At 54.2% G+C, this 19854-nt stretch overlaps 1 protein-coding gene across 1 annotated transcript in view; it reads left to right on the top strand.

Annotated features, from left to right (window-relative positions):
- MYH9 (myosin heavy chain 9) overlaps positions 1 to 19854 on the top strand; it is an 89787-nt gene that overhangs the window by 47726 nt on the left and 22207 nt on the right. The window contains exons 4-17 of the mRNA XM_081084770.1: positions 1646 to 1673; positions 2362 to 2455; positions 6546 to 6638; positions 7122 to 7185; positions 7969 to 8067; positions 8471 to 8614; positions 9431 to 9526; positions 10325 to 10443; positions 12103 to 12255; positions 13470 to 13643; positions 14983 to 15156; positions 16905 to 17019; positions 18995 to 19188; positions 19463 to 19584. Of these exons, the coding sequence (XP_080940896.1) occupies positions 1646 to 1673; positions 2362 to 2455; positions 6546 to 6638; positions 7122 to 7185; positions 7969 to 8067; positions 8471 to 8614; positions 9431 to 9526; positions 10325 to 10443; positions 12103 to 12255; positions 13470 to 13643; positions 14983 to 15156; positions 16905 to 17019; positions 18995 to 19188; positions 19463 to 19584 (1669 nt within the window). The remainder of the gene's footprint in view (positions 1 to 1645; positions 1674 to 2361; positions 2456 to 6545; positions 6639 to 7121; positions 7186 to 7968; positions 8068 to 8470; positions 8615 to 9430; positions 9527 to 10324; positions 10444 to 12102; positions 12256 to 13469; positions 13644 to 14982; positions 15157 to 16904; positions 17020 to 18994; positions 19189 to 19462; positions 19585 to 19854) is intronic.

Raw genomic sequence — 19854 nt, 5'->3', positions numbered from 1 at the left:
TTCCACAGTGGAGAGCAGGATGGGTGGTGGGGGGTTGTGTGAAGGCAAAAGGCTGAGTTCCCTCCGTACCCCCACCCTGTTATTTCTTGATGGGGACAGGGGGAGGCTGAAGAGGAGCTGGGTGGGCAGCTGCTGTTTGTGTCAGGTTTGAGGTTTAGGTTTCCTTCTTTCTGTCCCGACTCCCTTTTTTCTCCTGAGTGATCCGCAGACAGAGAAGCGAGGGTAGTAAGAGTCCAGGCCTGTGTGCTGTGAGATCAGGCATGCTGGAGGCTTACTTGCCAAGAAGCAGACCTCGCTGTGCGTCTGCAAATCCGTCTCCTGAGGCCATGCACACAGGAAGCTATGAGTCACCTTCCCTCTGCCGCCTTGCAGGGCCCTGGCTGGCCAGGTGGGGGCCAGTGGGAGTCCTTCCGGATGGCCATCGGTTTCTGTGCAGCACCTGTGCTAACAGCTATAAGTGCTAACAACTCGAAGTGCTCCCGGCCCTGACAATGCACTACCACCCCCTCAGGGCAGCTTCCTGAACAGGCAGCAGCCCCTTGTGGAGTACATTCTATTTGCAGGGCACCATGCAGGCCGTTTCATATGTCATTTCTGTTCTTCAAACTAATTCTCCCAGGGAGTTGGGAGTTGGGAGCATATTTATTTTGTGGATAAGGAAACAGACTGGAGAATGAAATACCTCTCCACAGCTCAAATACCAGTAAGTAGCCTAGTCCTGGATTCAGACAGACTTGACTTCAAGCGGGTTGGGGGTGTTACATGGGGTGGGATGAAAAGAGGAAATAGTGAGTTTGTATTTTCAGCCATTGCTTAAAACTGCACACTTAGCACTGACATAGGTCAGGCCGAAGATCTTAAAGCATCTCTGTCAAACTTAGCTTCCAAGTGTGGGTATTACTGTTCCCCCTGCGCCCAAGGGGAGCACTGAGTGGCTTATGTCCTTACTCGCCGAGGGTCACAGAGCTGGGGGTAGGTGCAGAAAGTGCCTGACAGCCAGGCCCGGAGACCCACGTGTTACAAATCTGCTGACATCATTGAGCATCTTCCACGTGTCAGACACCACACCGGTGCTTTCTTGCATGTTATCTACATGTATATCATTGTCCCCATCCCAGGAGGAGGCTGGGGCTCTGAGAGGCTCTGCATGTGACCAAGGCGGCATCTTGCCCCAGGGCAGTGCCCCTGCAAACCAGCCTTACCTACCACACCCCTCACCCAGCCTCCGAACCGATGCTCCTTACTCAGATGGGGACGGTATTGAAAACGCCTGCCACACGCCTGATTTCTAACAGCCTGTCCCCCAGTTATAAACACACAGGGGATGCCCCACCTGGGTGCTCAGAAAAGTAGGTTCCTGGGGAGCTTTCCATAGATTGACTTTCTCCGAAGTGAGAGAGACAGACTATTTCTGGTGTCACGGGGGCAGGGAGGGCAGTGAGCGTGGGCAGTCGGAGCTCCTGGAGGATGAGTGGCTGCTACCCAGGAATGTCCCTCCTCTGAGTGAGGCATGGGGCCAGCACATGTCAGCGCCGTGGAGGGCCCCCTGCAGAGGCAGCATTCGGGGCTGCCTCTCCTGGGAACGGGCAGCTCTTCAGAAGCCCGAGGGGAGCCAGAAGTTAACCTGATGTCTTCTTCGTTTCAGACCGAGAGGACCAGTCCATTCTCTGCACGTAAGTGTTTCTGTTGGGGTGGCGGGGCCATGTGTCACTGGATCTGCTCTTCCCCTTGAGACTCCTACCAAAGCCTAGGCTGATGGGTAATCTATTCCCAGCTCAAGCCCTGCCTCTCCCCCAGGGGACGGGCTGCCCAGTGTTCCCACAGCACGGATGAGCTTTATCTCATGGGCAAAGATCTAGCTGTGCCGCCTTCCTCAGGACCTGACGAGCAGGCCGGCATCTGTTGGCCCCTCTGGCATGCATTCCTCTGGCTCTGAGCACTGGCTTTCTTTACCTGGTTGAAGAGGACACTGGATGTCTCATCCTCATCCTTTGAACTTGACAAGGAGATAAATAAACCCCACTGCGGCGGGAGTTAGTGGTACAGAACATTCCTTCAAGTGCAGCTTCGAAGGAACATGTATGAGTGCCTTTGACCCCTGAGTCAACAGCTGCCTCAGACTTTTCTGAAGACATTTGGATGCAAAGGCTGCCAAGTGACCAGGGCAGGCAGTGGGCCATGGGAAATGGCCTGAGTGAGGATCCCAGAACCAGCGTTATTTTGCCCGTCCCCTCTTCTGCCACTAGGTGTTGGGCCCCTCACTGGCACCCAACAGAATGGTGGGCAGTAGAGCATGCAGTGGGGAAGGGACAGACTTCAAGGATTTGCCGCCTCTCCTAACTCCCTTGGTTCTCTTGGCAGGGGTGAGTCTGGAGCTGGCAAGACGGAGAACACCAAGAAAGTCATTCAGTATCTGGCTCACGTGGCCTCCTCACACAAGAGCAAGAAGGACCAGGTGAGTGGGCCTTCCTCCCCAGGAGGAAGAGCATTGAATGCTTCATGGCTCGGCTTAGGTGAGAGCCTGTGGGGAAGGAGCAGAGGCTGCGCCTGCTTCATCGACGCTGCAGGAGGCTGTCCATTGGTAGCCAGCCTACTTCTCCCTTGGCCTCCCAACTTTCGGAGTTGCTATGGAAACTGGAACCCCCAGGGGTTTGGCAGCTAATTGCTGTGTGGCCTTCACCTCTGAGGTTGGAAGAGAGATTCTAAACCTTGGTTCTCAAGCTGATGGAGACTTGCAGACCTGCAATTGACTCCCTGCTGCTTTCCCTGCTGTTGAAATGCCCCTGGGTGGACAGCCCCCAGCGAAGAGAGAAGGGGCAATCGGAAAGTCTTCTCACCTCCCTTTTTTCCCCCTCTCCCTTTTGGTGGATTATGGTCGAACTCAGCAGTGTCCTCGCTAGGTGAGCTGCACGTTTACTGCACGTTCTGCACCAGGAATGCGTGTTCTCATCATCGTGTGCCCTTGAATTATGTATTTTTCCCTAAGCAGCTTTTCACTCCACACATTGTCACTTTCTTCGGCTAGAATTATTCTCATAGGCTCAGCTCACTGACTGTCTGGGGCGGAGGGGCTGGGTGTGACACACGGTGACCTCTCGTGCACTCTGAAATGACAGCTCCACCAGAATGGTTATGGGCCTCATCACCTAGCTGTTCTCAGCAATTCCAGTCCTGCCGCGAACTCCCCACGGGCCCCGTAGCGTAACGCCCCGTGCAGAACCCTGACCGAGGCACAGTGGGGCGGGAATCTGCTGTCCAGGAGCCCCCCACGCGCAGTGTTCAGACCAGATGGAGATGGTGGGCCCCTTCACCTGCCGCCTCTGTGTGGTCAGAAGCAGTGCCTCGAAGGCCCACATTGGACTTGCCCAGAGCGGGGGGATCGGTCTCAGCATGCCTGTGTGGTGCTCTCTCTCTCCTCCTCGCAAGCACACACTTTTCCCTGTCAAATCTGAGTGTCCGCGGTATCCCCTCAGGCTGCGGGGGAACTGCGCTGTCTGGGTGGCTCCCCCTTACAGGGGTGCTGTGTGCCGCGCATATAAGTAAGTAGGGGTGTGTGTCCCTTTGCATGCAGACCTGGGTGTGTCCTGCATAATGTCCTAATGAGTACAGTTTTCTGGAATGGAACCAAAAGTAACTTTTCATGTGCCAAACTTCTCAAGACATTCTGAATCTTTTTCCATGGGGCGTCAGGAGTTATATTTAGAAACTAATAAAGTTTCTTTTGCTCCCTCTCTCCACCCCCCATTTTCCATTCTTTATAGGAGGCCTATTTTTAAAACAGGGCTGTGAGGTTAGGAGTTCTCTAGCTGTGGTTTTCCATCTCTGACTTTGCTGTAAAATCCATTTCCCAACTATGTATTGAATGCCTAGTATGCGCCTGGCTCTGTAGAGGGTGACCTTAGAGTCCCTGGTAGAGAGCAGGAATGTAGACCCATCTGCATGACTTCCGAGACTCCAGCTGCGGAGGGGAAGGCAGCCCCTAGCACCTAGGTAACATGGCATGTGGAGGAGGGTGTGATAAGTGGGAGCCCACTTGTCCCATCCTCTTCCCCAGGCTTCGGTGTGTAATGGGCACCGTGCTCCTGACTCCAAGTCCAACCACAGTGAGTGAATAGGTTGCCTCTGGTTTCTGACTGTTGCTCAGGCCCTGGATTGTAAAGGCCATTGACCAGCTGAGTTGATTTCCTTGCCTGAAGCTGTGTGGCGGTTTTCCACACAGCTGGGCCCCGAGTCACTTTAAAAATATATATATATATTTTATTGATTTTTCACAGAGAGGAAGGGAGAGAGATAGAGAGTTAGAAACATTGATGAGAAAAGAACATTGATCAGCTGCCTCCTGCACACCCACTACTGGGGATGTGCCTGCAACCAAGGTACATGCCCTTGGCCGGAATCGAACCTGGGACCCTTCAGTCCGCAGGCCGACGCTCTATCCACTGAGCCAAACCGGTTAGGGCCCGAGTCACTCTTGAACTTACCACCCGAGGCCTGTCGTGGCACGCTCTGGCTGAGCTCTCTCCCCCTTGCAGTGAGGGACTCAATTGCTCATTCCAAGACCACCCACTGGACGTCCCAGGCCTCACCTTGCTGTGGGAAGGCTGGGCTTTGGCTGGGCGCAGGTTGGCAAGGTAGAGCTTGAGAAAAAGACTTCCAAGGTGGAATTCCATAGTCTGACCTTTGCCCACCTCCCCCGTCCCCCTATATTTTATGTACTAGTTGTAGCCCACTGCCAGAACCCCCAGCCAGTGAAGCCCTTCAGAAGCCAGATGGGTAATTCCAAACTATGAGCATACACGGCCTCCAGTAACTCCTAACTTCATATCCCACAAATTTCATTGAAAAAATAAGTCTCCTCTGTGCTCAATTAGGTATCAAGAGGGAAAGACCCCTAGGTTAGTCATCCCATTGTCAGCAGAGAACTGGCCTCTGGAATCCCTAATGGTTGCTCCTGAGTTTGGTCTGGCCGTCTGTGTTCCGTGGCAACTGCCTGCAGGCCCGAGACAGAGGCCTTGGGTTTACCTCCAAGCTGAGGCCGCACCAGGTTCCTGTCCGGCCCCGCTCCCATCTGTCTGCGGGAATGGGAGTGGCTCGGCCAGCCTGGCTGCCGGGCCTGTGTTTTGAGAGGAGTGTTTTAGTGGGTGGGGGAGCAGCACTCACCCAGTTCCTGCCCGTGGGCTGCCTTGCAGACTTTCCAGGCCTTCCCAAGCCTGCATTCCAGTGTGCTATGACCATTGGCGCCAGGCACACATGGAGAGCCGGCTGTGGGTGTTTGACCCCTGCCCTTTGACCTGGCTGCCTGACCCTCCTTCACTTAGCTGTGTGGTGTGAGAATAGAAGACTCCCTCAGGCCTGGGAAGAGGTGGGTCTGCTAGGCCCCTTCCAGTCTCTAGTGGGCTTCCTGCATCCTCAGCACTCCGGCTGCGGCAGGTGTTCCTGGAACACTGTAGTTCACGACTCTCCGGGGAGCTGCTGCTCCTACCAGTCTTCCTTCTCATCACTCACCGGCGGCCTTTATTCCCGTAAAATCCTGGCTTGGCTCCAGCCTTGCTAATAAATCCAGAACCCCGCCCGGCCCTTGCACGATCTTCTTTCCCCCAGAGGGTACCCAGGTATTAAAGTGAACAAGATCCGTATTTTCCCCAGCCAGTGTCAGTTATTATCTGGTCTGCTGGGAGGACAATGGCTGCTTCCAAAGTTGATCTGACTTGACAGGTAGAGCCCCGAAGGGCGGGAGAATGGCGGTGACTGACAGCTGTTGGTGGTAGACTCGAATTCCAATACCTGCTTTGCTAGTTGATAGTTGCATAACCTCAGCCAGACCATTCTTCTTCCCTCAACCTCAGTTTTCTCTTCTGTGAAATGGGGCTACTCTGTTTTGCCCCATTGTATCATGGGAATCCAGGGACAAGAAGGCACAAGGGCACTTTTTGTCAACCACAAAGCATCATGTGACCACAAGTAGAGTTTATTAACACAAGTAGGTGTTAATAAACAGTTCAGAACCCTTGTCGATCCCATGCTCAGACACCCACCTAATGTGCTAGGAGTGGGTTTGGGGGGTGGTAGGGCAGGGACCAGCAAGGAAATGCAGTGTGTATTAGGACACGGATGAGATGAATTGTGTCTGGCCTATGAAATAGGAAAAATGTGGCCTGTTGGGTGGGGATTGAGGTAAGGAGGGCAGAGGGAAGCCAGGGTACCTGGGATGGAGACTGTCCCAGAGAAGGAATGGTGCCTTGTATCTCTTTTTGGTTCATGGGCTGCCCTCGTACACATCCTCTGGGGTTGATCTGGGTCCTTGTACCAGGTTCCTGGAGCTGGGGGAGCTGCCACTTCCCCTTTCTAGGCCCGCTGATCGGTCAGTCCAGGGAACTAAGTTCAAACCATCAAGGTATCTGAGGTTCTGGTGGGAAGGTTGCTCTTGAGTGACGTGGAGACCAGGCTGAGGCTGGCATGGAGGGCCACCTCCCTTCCAAGCCTGCAGGGGGCTCTGCCCCCGTTTCCTCTCCCTGGCCTTCACCGCACCTCTGGGTCCTTTCCAGGGCGAGCTGGAGCGGCAGCTGCTGCAGGCCAACCCCATCCTGGAGGCCTTCGGGAACGCCAAGACCGTGAAGAATGACAACTCCTCGCGATTTGTGAGTGGCGGCCAGCTGTGTCCTGGCTCGTGGGGTGGGGGATACTACACAGAGCCTTGGCACATGTTACCTTCCAAATAGGTGCCCTCGCTTTAGAAGTGAGGAAGATTCCAGCTTGGTGCTTCCTGGGCAGCTGCATGGAGCAGAGCAGGCCGTACTCTAGTCAGTGTGCACCTCCATATGCAGCTTCTTCAGCCTAGGGAGTGGGGAGTCACTGCTGGTCCCCGATTGTCCCACTGTAGTCCGTTAGAGCCTGGGTCAGACCAGGCAGTGGGGAACACTTCCCTGCGCGGAGAACTGGCACCACCGCACCTCATCCTGGCTCCATGCTTGAAGCAGGGGGCACTTGAGTCCTGAGCGCCCACGTGGTATATGGTGCGGGGCCCGGGCTGCCAGGCACGTTGGTTTTCTCCATCCAGGCTTTCCGTCTGGAGGTAGGGACTGGAGGATGGGGCCTCTGACCTCTTCATTGTCTTTTCTTAGGGCAAATTCATTCGCATCAACTTTGATGTCAATGGCTACATCGTGGGAGCCAACATTGAGACTTGTATCCTTATGGTTACTGTAACTAGAGTGCTGGGTCTAGCGCGGAGGGAAGTGACCGTGATGGAGAGGAAGCTGCTCCCTGGGCCTGTTAGGACACCTCCTCTGCGGCATCAGAAAGAGTACCAGGATCGGCTCATTGAAAGCCCAACTCTGAGCTGTTTGTTTGTTTTTTTTAAATAAATTTTATTGATTTTTTACAGAGAGGAAGGGAGAGGAATAGAGAGCTAGAAACATCGATGAGAGAGAAACATTAATCAGCTGCCTCCTGCACACTCCCCACTGGGGATGTGCTCGCAACCAAGGTACATGCCCTTGACTGGAATCGAACCCAGGACCCTTCAGTCCGCAGGCTGACGCTCTATCCACTGAGCCAAACTGGTGCTGGCATGAGTCGGGTTTTTCTTCACGGGCAGGATGAAGTCCAGCCTCGCCTGGGACGGGCCTATCAAAGATCATCCAGTGTGGTGCCTGGGGGTGGAGTTGGGGTGAAGGCTGATTTATTTCTCCCCACACCAGCATGACAGCCTTCTCTGGGGGAGCCTTCTGATCTCCACGGGCTCGTGGGAAGGGGGCTCTTGAAATAGATAAGGTCCCAATGTGTACGCTCCTCTTTGGACAAGCTACACCCCTGGAAGGGTAGAGCCAAGAGAGTTTGCTTGCATTTTATTTGGCCTCTTTGTGCCGTTCTTTGCACCTGGTGAAGTGCACTGGCTTGTGGTGGGGATAGAGGGAATGGAGGGGTTGCCTTCCTTCCAGCTTGCACAACTCCTCAACGTTTGCAAAGATCTTTTGGAGAAATCTCGTGCTATCCGCCAAGCCAAGGATGAGCGGACCTTCCACATCTTCTACTATCTCCTGTCCGGGGCTGGAGAGCACCTGAAGAGTGAGTCATGGCCTCTGCCGACATGGGGGCTGCTGGGCATGGGGGCTCCTGCGCACCGGGCCAGCACGCCAGCTGGGAAATAAAACTCCGGCTGAGGTCTGGGGAGGAGAAGCCAGATGAGCTCTGTTTCCCAGGCCATTCTGACATGGCCTCCGTTTCTAACCATGCAGAGAAAAGCCAGGGCGGACTGTGGGTGCAGCAGCTGTGAATCACGGGCCTTGTGGGCTCCACGCGTGTCAGTCTCCCACGCTGAGGAAAGTCAGCATCCTGGCTACTCCACAGCTCCTGGGGTCTCTCGGGGCTTGAGGGCACTACCCAGTCTCCCAGGCCCCTGATGTTGCAGCGCTGACCAGAGCCCTGGTTTCAGCACGTCACTGACCGCCCTTGCCTCCACCCCTCACAGCGGACCTCCTGTTGGAGCCATACAACAAGTACCGCTTCCTGTCCAATGGGCACGTCACCATCCCCGGTCAGCAGGACAAGGACTTGTTCCAGGAGACCATGGAGGCCATGAGGATTATGAGCATCCCAGAAGACGAGCAAATTGGTACAGGCTGGCCCTCCTGGGGGTGAGGGAGGGAAGGCCCAGGCTGGTCATCACTCTCTCGATGAGCCTGGGGAGAGCTTCCTGTTGGCTCTGGCTCTTGGGGAGCCCTGGAGAAGCTGGAGGAAGCCTTGCGTGTGTGGGAGATGGTACCTCAGGGTTGAGTTTCAGGGTTATTTGTTCCCTGTAGAACCACAGGCATTTACACAGAGGAGAACACAGTACAGGTGCTTACCTGCCCAGGGACTATGTCTGCCCTTGCAGTCCTTGTCATTTGCTGAAAGTAGAATATTCCTGCCTTGTCTCAGGGAGTGTGGTAGGGGTGGGGGCCGGGGGCCGGGATCTTTGTGTTGGTGAGGCCTAGAATGATTAATGGTGTGGAACCTGCCTATGTCTTCTCATTTCTCTGGGTGGCGAGGGTGAAAAGGGCCTTGAGGCTTTATTAGAAAGTTGGGGAGAGTGCACCCATTCCCTAGCATTAAGGTTGGAGCCACCTTTAATTAGCCATAGATAATATGTAAGTGGATGGGCCTGGCTGTGTTCCAATAAAACTTTATTAAAATAGACAGTGGCATGGCCCTTGGGCTAGAGGCATATCCTTAGTTGGTCTGGATTTAGAGGTGTTGGGAAGCATAACAGCTCGCATCTAAGTACAGGGTTGTTCAAGCTGAGGTCTTCCAGAGGCCCCGGAGACAGCCGCGCTGGCGGGAGGCAGCGAGCCCTCCAGGTGCTGAGCCCTCCACGTGGACTAGGCCATGGCCCAGTCAGGGCTTATTCCACCCTCTGCTCGGTTCTGAGCTGCCTTTGCTTGCATCCCAGGTTTGCTGCGGGTCATCTCGGGAGTTCTTCAGCTCGGCAACATCGTCTTCAAAAAGGAGCGTAACACCGACCAGGCATCCATGCCCGACAACACAGGTAACCCCGTGGTCCTCCCACTGAGTACGGGGCAGGTGCCTGGGCTCGGGTCAGCTCAGGAGGGAGCCTTGTAGGAATTCTACACGCCACTCTTTTTAATTTCTGTGTGTTACTGGCTGGCTATCACTCGCACTTTTTGTGAAACACCTGAGCACGACCCTTCTTCACGGAGGCAGCATCAGAGTGAGGTAGAAAGCCGTGATCGTGTGGACTAGGGTTTCCCTTGTTCGTCCCTGAGACCAAACCAGTTGTTTCAGTAAGACACGATTTCGGCTGCTGCTGCGGCTTAATGCACGCTTCTCCGTGCACGCATCAGGGCCCCGGAACACTGTTGTCACCTATCTGCCTCGGCCACAGCTATTCCTGTGGGTCACTGCACATGACCCTTTTAAGTTATCAGCCTTAATGTGCCCTGCTTAGGGGCTTTAGAAAAATGTTTAACGTGTGGGTGCAGGGATTGAAAGGTATTTCTGTGGGCCAGTGCTGTTCAGTCCCCTCTCATCGGGGCCTGGTGGGCTGCCTTCTCTCGGTCCTGTTTGTGGGTAAGACCTACTTGCACACTTGGCAGGTGAGGCTGAGAGTGTGCAGAGGGACCAATGCCGGGCCCAGGGTAGGACGCGTTCCTCCCTGCCGTGCCCGCCGGGTCGAAGGGGAAGGCTCCCGAGGCAGCTGTCCTGGTGGTGCCGGCTCAGTTACCACCACAGCTTTCTTCTCTGTAGAGGCTGGGCAGAGGGACTTGTTCTCGAGTTTAATTAAAACTTTTTTTCTCCTCCCCTCCTTCTCTTTGAAAAATACTAGCTGCCCAGAAAGTGTCCCACCTCTTGGGTATCAATGTGACTGATTTCACCAGAGGAATCCTCACCCCTCGCATCAAGGTGGGACGGGATTACGTCCAGAAGGCGCAGACTAAGGAACAGGTATGCGTGCCCGCTGGCAGCGGGGTTGGGCCGCTGCCTCAGCGAGGGTCTTGGCAGGGGCCAGTTTGAGGACTGCTCTGGGCCATGCCTCAGTTAGGCACTGTCACATGGGTTCCCTTATTCAGTCCTCACATCAGCTCTGAGAACAAGGTCATGTTTACTCCATTAGGAACACGAGCCCTAGCCAGATTGGCTCAGTGGATAGAGCATCGGCCTGCAGACTGAAAGGTCCCAGGTTCAGTTCTGGTCAAGGGCACATGCCCGGGTTGGGGGGGCTTGATCCCCAGTAGGGAGTGTGCAGGAGGCAGCCGATCAATGATTCTCTCTCATTACTGATGTTTCTATCTCTCTCTCCCTCTTCCTTCCTCTCTGAAATCAATAAAAATATATATGTATTTTTAAAAAGAACACGGGGAAGCTGACCCTGAGAAGTTCATAACATGCCCCAGGCCGCTTGCCTAGAAGGGCCATCCGTAATAGAGTCTTAGGCTGCGATGTGCCTCTGCATCAAGCCAATGCTTAGACTGATTGGTCAGCGAGGACACAGGCCTGTCCGTTCTGGTCTAAAGTGAGAACTTGATGTTTCTGGTGCCAGGGTGGCTGCGGCCTCCACCATCCCTGAGGTCCGTGCCAAGCGGCTGTCTCTCCACCACCTGCTGTCTTGCTGCCTGTGGTGAGAGATGGGCAGGCCTTTCCTCTGTTGTGCCTCACGGCTGTGCCCGCCTCCCTGGGAGCTGAGGTCCTTCCTAGCCAGGACCACTTATCCCCTCTGTTGGCAGTTTCTAGTTTCTGTAGTGGCGATAGGCGTTTTTAAGATGCTACTCCATCTCCCAGAAATATTTTGAAGTTCAAGTTGATTCGTCCTTTTCCCAGAGTGCCGTGCTCCGGTCCTCACACTGGTGGCCAACAGCCTGCGGGTGATTCTGTGCAGAGAGAGCCAAGGACATTGTTTTCGAAAGGCAGCCTGCATAATCATTACCAACTGTTCATTTCCCTAGCAGTTAGAACCTTTGTTTTTTCATTACGAAAATGCTATACAAACAAGCACTTAAGATTGGGGAATTACAGAAAAGTCTAGAGAAAGAAAAAATTGCCCTAGTTCCTCCCCAACGACAGTCATTGGGCAGCTTGTTATTTCCTGCAAGGCCTTTCCTTCTTTTTATTTCAAACTTAGTTGTCACCCTGGCTTTTTATTATGAACTTTTCGAACATTTGCAGGTAAAGTAGGGAGGACAGTGTAATGAGCCCCTGTGCCCATCACACAGGCAGCTTCAAGGGTGACTAACTCATGGCCAGTCTTGGCTCACCGTTACCCTTATCTGCGCCTCCTCTCCCCACCCCCCACATTACTTGGATCAAATCTCAGACGGCTTGTCATTTCTTGTAGGTACTTCAGTATGTCCCCATTTATTTTAAAAAGGTCTTTGCAGATGTCTTTCTAAGTTACTGCGTCTGAATTGTTGGATAGTCAGGTTGTTTCAACTCTTCGTCGTTGTGAATAACGTTGCGGTGAACATGTTTGTGTGCACGAAGCTTTTCTCCCTTTTTAGGGCTGTTTCCCTGGGGGAGGGCTCTGCAGGTGAAATTACTGGGGCGAAGGGTTCAGGTTTAAAGGCTCCTGGTACCTGACGCGCTGTCCCCTGGTGTTCCTCCCCCCAGGCTGACTTTGCCATCGAGGCCTTGGCCAAGGCGTCCTACGAGCGCATGTTCCGCTGGCTGGTGCTGCGCATCAACAAGGCCCTGGACAAGACCAAGCGGCAGGGCGCCTCCTTCATCGGGATCCTGGACATCGCCGGCTTCGAGATCTTCGATGTGAGCTTCTTCCTGCTGCCCCCATGTCCTCCTTGCCGCCTCCTTGGCCTCTGGCTCCTTCTCCTTGTCTGTGAATCCTCTTTCCGCTAGTTCCACAGCAACCAAATTGGCCATCTCCTTCCTAGCATTGGGCATATTTTAAGCTGAAACAGGCATGCCCTTTGCCAACCGGAATGCTGGAGAGCCCTCGCCGGTTTGGCTCAGTGGATAGAGCATCGGCTTGGGGACTGACGGGTCCAGGTTCGATTCTGGTCAAGGGCATGAATCTCGGTTACAGGCTGGATCCCTAACCCTGGTCAGGGCCTGGGAGGGAGGCAACCAATCGATGTGTCTCTCTCACATCGATGTTTCTCTTTCTGCTTTTCCCCTCCCTTCTCTCTAAAAATCAATGGAAAATATTCTCGGGTGTAGATTAACAACAACAAAAGAAATGCTGGAGAAAATGGGACTTCTAGCTGGCGTCCTGGGGGGCTTCATGGGCAGGTCTTTCTGTGGATTTATTCTTCTAGAAAATATTTCTTGAACTTTGGGACAAGACATTGCCCCTGCCCACAAGGACTTTGAGACCTTGTAGGAAAAAGCTGATAGTTTTGGTAAATCAGAGCTTCTGAACCCGGGGGCCCATGGTAGATTCCAGAGGAACCAGGCCCTTGGGTGGGGTAAACATTACCTCTGTTTTTCACCAGCCTCTCATTGAAATGACACATTTTTTCCATTGTGAATTGAGCAAACTCCACCAACCACAGCTGCACTGGGAGTAGGTTTTCCTATGTTGTGGTTGTGACAGAGATGTAATAATTGTGTATGTTCATTTCTACTTCAAAACTTTAAGAGTTACCAAGCCCTTGTGCTTGTTGATAAAGAAGCATAATGTATTACTGTGTCTCAGTATTTTGATAATTATATTATAACATAACTTCTTTCTTTCATAATTCATCTATTTTATGCGTTTTAAAGTATTATGCTTAGAAGGGCTTGACTAGGCTGCTAGAGAGGTCCTCGGGCCTCAGGAAATGAAGAACTGCTACTGGTGTGATAAGGGAAGGCCCCTAATCACTTAGGCTCCACAGGCTCCACAGGGGCAGCATTGAGGTGTCCCAGCAGGTCCTTCCTGAATCCCTGTTCCACTCCTTCCTAAGGGGCGGTGGGCATGGCCCATGGTGGGTGTGGCCCCACGGTGGGCAGCCCCCTGACACTGCTCTCCCTCCTTGCAGCTGAACTCCTTCGAGCAGCTCTGCATCAACTACACCAACGAGAAGCTGCAGCAGCTGTTCAACCACACCATGTTCATCCTGGAGCAGGAGGAGTACCAGCGTGAGGGCATCGAGTGGAACTTCATCGACTTCGGGCTTGACCTGCAGCCCTGCATCGACCTCATCGAGAAGCCAGTAAGAGCCATCCCTGCTCAGATCTCAGACCCGGCCTGGCCTCACTCGTTCCCTCTGGGGACCCTGTTCTTACCTCCCACCCATGCTGGTTGTGGGTGTCTAGTCCTACCGTCCGAGCAACCTGGAGGCATAAGCTCTGGGCTTAGATCTGGTGCCTGGCAGCCTGGGGCAGCTGCCGACCAGGTGTGGATGGGGCTGGTGCCTGGGTTTCCTGTCTTCAGCCCCAGAAGACCACCCAGTATCTACTCGAGGGGTGAGCTCAACAAGCCTTTCTTTGTCCTGAAGAAACAGGCAGGCTTTTATGTGGCAGGATCCTAGCCCCAGATGCCTTCGCTGTGTGGGGTTGTGTGGACCCAGGTTGCCGAATGCTGCTTCTGGCACACGCGGAGGCTCGGTCTGTCCTCTCAGGACTGACCCAGCACTGGACTCCTGTCCCACAGCACTGACTGCTGATGGATGCGGGAGGTTGAGAGCCCTTCCCCTTTGTCGTCGGTTTCCATGGAGAGCTCCACCCGGTGCGGTGTGGGTTAGGTTTCAGGGCTGTGCTCTTTTGGAGCCCGAGCCGTTTCTGTGTGCGGATTATGTCTTGATGAGGGTTCAATGCACTGAACTCACGTTCTCCCCGAATCCTGGGCTGCTCCAGAACGTGTGCACCAGACTGACACTGAAGTGTGAAGTGGTCCGAAGGCCTGGGAAGGAGTTTGTGCATTTTTAGAGTGTTACTCAAAGGTGGGGTTTGAATCTCTCCGTCATCCTGGCATGGAACAGTTTACTTGTTTTGTGATGAGCTTGTATTCAGTGGAGTTTTCCAGTGCACAAGAACGCATCTGGCTTTGCGTCTTGTCAGCAGTCTACACGGTGTACCCAGTACGGGCAGCTCAGGGGCTCTGCGCACTTTCTCTTCCTAAAAGTCATGTCTCACCACATGGTTGTGCAGACAGAGCGTGTGGGGTGATGTCGCAGAGTGACTCCAGGGGCTGGGGCGCCAGTTGAGGGCAGCCCCTGGGCACATGGATCGGGGTCTGCACAGTCCAGGAAGCCCACCAGGTGACTTCAGAGCACTGGCGTGGAGAATCCCTGTGATGGATCATTGGATTGAGGTGTGTCGGCCACAGCCTAGACCTCAGAAGTGTCTCTTTAAATTAGAATCCCCACATGGAGTGCTTTCAGTAATGCTCCTTTTTTTTCTTTTTCCTGTGGGGGAAGTGTGCCCACCTTCTGGTGAGATTCTGGGGGTTCTGAAAACTCCCGGAAACCCCAGGCTTTGGTCTCTTGTGAGGGGAGGGCTGGGGTGGAGCTCCCACGCACGCTTACCTGGGCGATGCTGTGCTTCCTCCAGGCAGGTCCCCCTGGCATCCTGGCCCTGTTGGATGAGGAGTGCTGGTTCCCCAAGGCCACCGACAAGAGCTTTGTGGAGAAGGTGGTGCAGGAGCAGGGCACTCACCCCAAGTTCCAGAAGCCCAAGCAGCTGAAGGACAAAGCTGATTTCTGCATCATCCACTATGCCGGCAAGGTGAGTGGGACGCGCACAGGAAGTGCGGCTGGACCTTCTCAGGAGGATGGGAGGGACTCCAAGACCATGAGCCAGGCAGCCCCAGGGCAGGAACGGGGCATAGCATTCTCATCCAGTGACGCGTCCGATAATGTGCTGGTGGCAGTAGTCAGCATTCACACAGCTGTCCCATCTTGCAAAGCCCCGTCACGTGCTGCACTTCATCAGAAGCTCCCGCCATCCTGTAAGGCACTCAGGGTAATGCTGTGTGTGTTGTTCTTAGGCACATTTTCTAGTGCGGATATGAGATTTGTGCTAAAGGCATGGGCTCTGGAGTTTGAGCTCTGCTGCTGTGTGGCTTTTGGCTCCTCATCCTCTGAGCCTTGATTGTCTCATCTGGAAAACGGGGGCGACTCCCACCTTACAGGGTCACATTTGGGCACAGGTCAGTGCTCTAGGCAGGGCCTCTCAGCATCCGCACTGCCAGTAGTTCTTGTCGGTGACTGTCTTGTGCTGTGTAGGATGTTTAGCAGCATCCCCGGCTTCTTCCCACTAGAGGTCAGTAGCACCCTCCCTACAGCAGAAATGTCTCCAGACCTTGCCAAACAGTCATTATGGGGAGGTGCGGGTGTGGTTGAGTGGTGAAAGCTTTGTTACTGCCAGCGTGACCCGGTGAGGAGAGCCGGGGGCTTTCACAGCACTGCTCCTGAGCCACACGAGTCCACGCCCGCTGCTCCGGCACATGGCCCCACTGCCCAGCCCTCTGACTTCGCTCCTCACGTTCCTAGGCTGCTGAAGCAACTCTTGACTAAACTACCCATTAAAAAAACAAAAACACTGTTTCCGCAGTTTCTAAGGTGATGCCCGAGCCTGCACCTCTACTTCCGCCTGTTAGAAATGCACGGGCAGTGACCACACGGGGAGGCTTTTGTTGAGCGTTGTTTATAATGCAAAAACCAGGGCACACCCGAACCCCATTGCGGGGGTCTGAACAATGATGAAACTGGCCGTGCGCATCCACCCCTGGGCACCTGGGCTGTGCCGCAGCAGCTAAGAGGACCAGCAGGCTGGCTGTGCGCAGGTGGCCAGGACACTGGCCTGGGGTTGGTCATCTCCCAGGACATAACTCTGCTCCTAGAGAAAAAGAAGCCACATCACCATGTCGTTGACAGTAGTGCACGTGACCACCAGCCAGAGCACAGCAGTCAGCCCTGGGCTGTGGTGTGGGCTGGACAGAGGGGGCCAGGGCGGCCTGCTGCTCTGCTCTTACTGTTCTGGGGTCTTTGCAATGAAGATACAACATGTTACTTGTATTTTTAAGACATATTTCAGAAAAGATAAGAATACATGCTCATTAGAGAAAACTTGGACATCCTGAAAAGACAAAAGGCAAAATGTCCTATCACTAAAAAGTAATATTAAACATTTTGGTATATTTCTTTCTAGGATATTTCTTTATTGTCATATTACCTAAAAATGAAATAGAAAAACCCACCCTGAATATTCTCTTGTGTAGCTGCAGCATAGTTTTCTTAGTCTGGTAGGCTGGGTAATTGCGTTGTTTTAAATTGTTTGCTGTCTGTGTAACACCTCAGGAAACATCTTCCTTGCTGGTCCCTTGCCCTTGTCACTCATCATTTCCTTCTTAGGGATAGAAACACCGGGTCAAGGGGTGTTCATGTGTTTTAACTTGCCCACACATGTCCTCCGAGAGGCTGTGGTGTCACGTCCCCAGAGCAGCCTGTGACTCAGGACTCTGACTCTTGCAGGTGGATTACAAAGCCGACGAGTGGCTGATGAAGAACATGGACCCCCTGAATGACAACATCGCCACGCTCCTGCACCAGTCCTCAGACAAGTTCGTCTCGGAGCTGTGGAAGGATGGTATGCCCTTTGCCCCCACCCCGTCTCCCTGTGGCTCTCCCCACCTTTGCAGTGGCTGAGCCACAAAACAAGGGGTGCGTCTCCACCTGACAGAGTCCGAGGGGGGGATTGTACTCCCATGACAGTGTCTCTTTGAGCCGAAGGGCTGAGGCTGCCCTTGAGTGCCCTTGAATGTGCTGCATAGCCACTTCCTCTCAGGGCTTTGCTGTCTGCAGGCAAGCCACAGCGCTTTCCACGTGTGGGAAGTCACAGGTGGCCCAAAGCCCGGCCACGCAGGTTCCTGTCCGCACCTCCCTGCGCTGCCGCCTCTTCTGGGTAGGCTGGTGGCTTGGAGCTGCGCTTTCTCACGGTCCTGTCGGTCTCTCCTCCCTCTGCCTGGGTTTTGCTTTAACCTCTCTGTTGCAGAGATGCAGAGCACTCAGAGAGCCTATTTCTATCAACGCTTTCCCATTCTCCACGTAGAACCAGGTGACTGGCCACCCGAGTGGCGGCCCTTGTGTGTGGTGCATCCAGGGCTGTGGCAAATGCTTCTGCTACGTCGTCCTGCCTGTTGGCTGTCCTGCCTGACTGCGCCGCCCTGGTCTGCCCGGCCTTGTGGGAAGGCTCCTCCCATCGCAGGCCCCTGGGAGAGAACCAGCCAAATCAGGAGATCTCATGTTACAGATCTTAAAGGACAAAACTTTGTTTAAAAACCCATATGCTCTTCAGAGCTCCACTTGGCTGGCGTTTGAAGGTGGCGTCTTACTGCTTGAACGGCTCAGGGCTCTCAGCATGAGGTGTAGGTGTGAAGCTGCCTGTGCATGTGCCTCTGAAATAAAATGGCATCTGTGTGTTCCTTCACCAAAAACTCCACAAGCCCCACACCTGCCTCCAGGGGGCAGCACAGGCCCACAGGAAGCCAGTTATTATGGTGCATATTTGATCTTCCTCTGGGCAAGCTGAGGGGCCCTGGGTGTAGAAGGTCAAAAATGCCTTCCATTTTAATTGGTTCATCAGGTCCATCCTCACTCCTGGCTTCTGTCTTGAGTTTCTGTCCTCCTTGCTGTCTTCAAATAAATAATCGAGATCTGGCCATAAAGGAGTAGGGAACAGACTGTCACAGAATTTGTAACCTTTGCATCTTGCAGCGGACGGCTTCCGGTTTAACATTGGCTCTTGCCTAAACCTGACCTCAGGTCGCTGGCTGCTTTGGGTTCGTTTGTTGTTTTGTTTATGCCGTGGAGGAAGCAGTTCATTTCATCGCTTCTGTGCATGAGTCACAGTGACAAGGGCAGCTCCTCAGAGGGTTGGTGCAGATGATAAAGACCCTTGAGCTTGGAGACAGAGCAAGTCGCAGAGTGTGAGGAATCTGGAGTGGAACGGGCGCAGTTGGTTGTGGTTCTGTGGAGGACTCCACTTCGGATGCCACCACGCAGCTCTAGGTCCCGGGTTTAGAGAGCGCTGCCTGGGCGGTCCCTGATGGCGAACCATGAGTGCTGAGTGCTGAGTGCTGTAGACAAGGGCATGTAGCTCTGGTGCCCCACCTGCCTCCTAGGCCGTGCTCAGGTGAAGGGCAATGGAATTCAGGGTACTGATTTTTTTTCCCCAGCTATGACCATAGGACTACAGGATCCTGTAAGACAAGTTTTCACACCACCCAGAGCCAGGGAGGGAGAGCTAGGCTCACTGTTCCAAACACATGGCGAGCTTTATTGTGTCTCTGGGAGTAGCTGCTCCAGTGGGCTGAGGATAAGCGATGTGGACAGAGCTATGGCTGCTGCCCAGGAGAGACCAATCTCGGCAGCTTTCAGCCCTTCCCCCTTTCCTGCTTCCTGCTCATGAGGTCAAGTGTGCTCCTCACTGGGGATGACTGTGGACTAAGCAGAAAGGCTCCTGCTGTTCTGTAGTCTCACGTCTTTTTCTGTCCAGATGTCTGTCTCTCTCCTGCCCTGCGGGGGCCGCTGGGCACTCACGTGCTTTTGTGTGCTCTCTGTAGTGGACCGCATCATCGGCCTGGACCAGGTGGCCGGCATGTCAGAGACGGCGCTGCCCGGGGCCTTCAAGACACGGAAGGGCATGTTCCGCACCGTGGGGCAGCTCTACAAGGAGCAGCTGGCCAAGCTGATGGCCACGCTGAGGAACACCAACCCCAACTTCGTCCGCTGCATCATCCCCAACCACGAGAAGAAGGTGCGGGCGTCCCGCCCTGGTCTGTCCAGCAGCAGTGGTTCCTCCCTCACAGCACTCGGGGCTCCCAGGGGGTGGGCTGCACTTGAAGTTGCATTGCCGCCTGGTGGCGCCATCTTGTAGCCTCTCCAGGACTTGCATCGTGTAACTTAGCATCAAAGCCCGTGGATTGCTGGGACTCCTGAGGCTTTGGCCCTGTTGAGTCAGAGGGGCCCCCCACCCTTCGCCGTGAGTTCCTAGGCACCGCAGCAAGACCACACGCATGTGTTTTCTCTAGTCTGGCAAACTGGATCCCCATCTGGTGCTGGACCAGCTGCGCTGCAACGGGGTTCTCGAGGGCATTCGGATCTGCCGCCAGGGCTTCCCCAACCGCGTGGTCTTCCAGGAGTTCCGGCAGAGGTGAGTGGGGCCTGCAGGCCTCCCTCCCGGCAGGGCCTTCCAGCAAGGAAGCCTCTTCCTCGGCCACCGAGCGCCGAGGTCTGGCCAGCTCCTCACACGCTCCTTCTCTGCTCCACCCGCTACATCAAAAAGGATCTCCCTGCTTTTCTTATGAAAGTAATCTTGTTGGCTTTCATGCCTAACCACTGCGGGGCCTGGCACTGTTTGCTCCAGTTAGAGGCGCTGTGCAATTTACAGAGATCAGCCAGACTTGGGCATTAAAGGAACATT

The sequence above is a fragment of the Myotis nattereri genome (assembly GCF_964212035.1).
Source record: "Myotis nattereri genome assembly, chromosome: 2".
NCBI lineage: Eukaryota > Metazoa > Chordata > Mammalia > Chiroptera > Vespertilionidae > Myotis > Myotis nattereri.
Note: the sequence above shows the minus strand (reverse complement) of the source record. Positions and strands in the feature narration are given on the sequence as shown.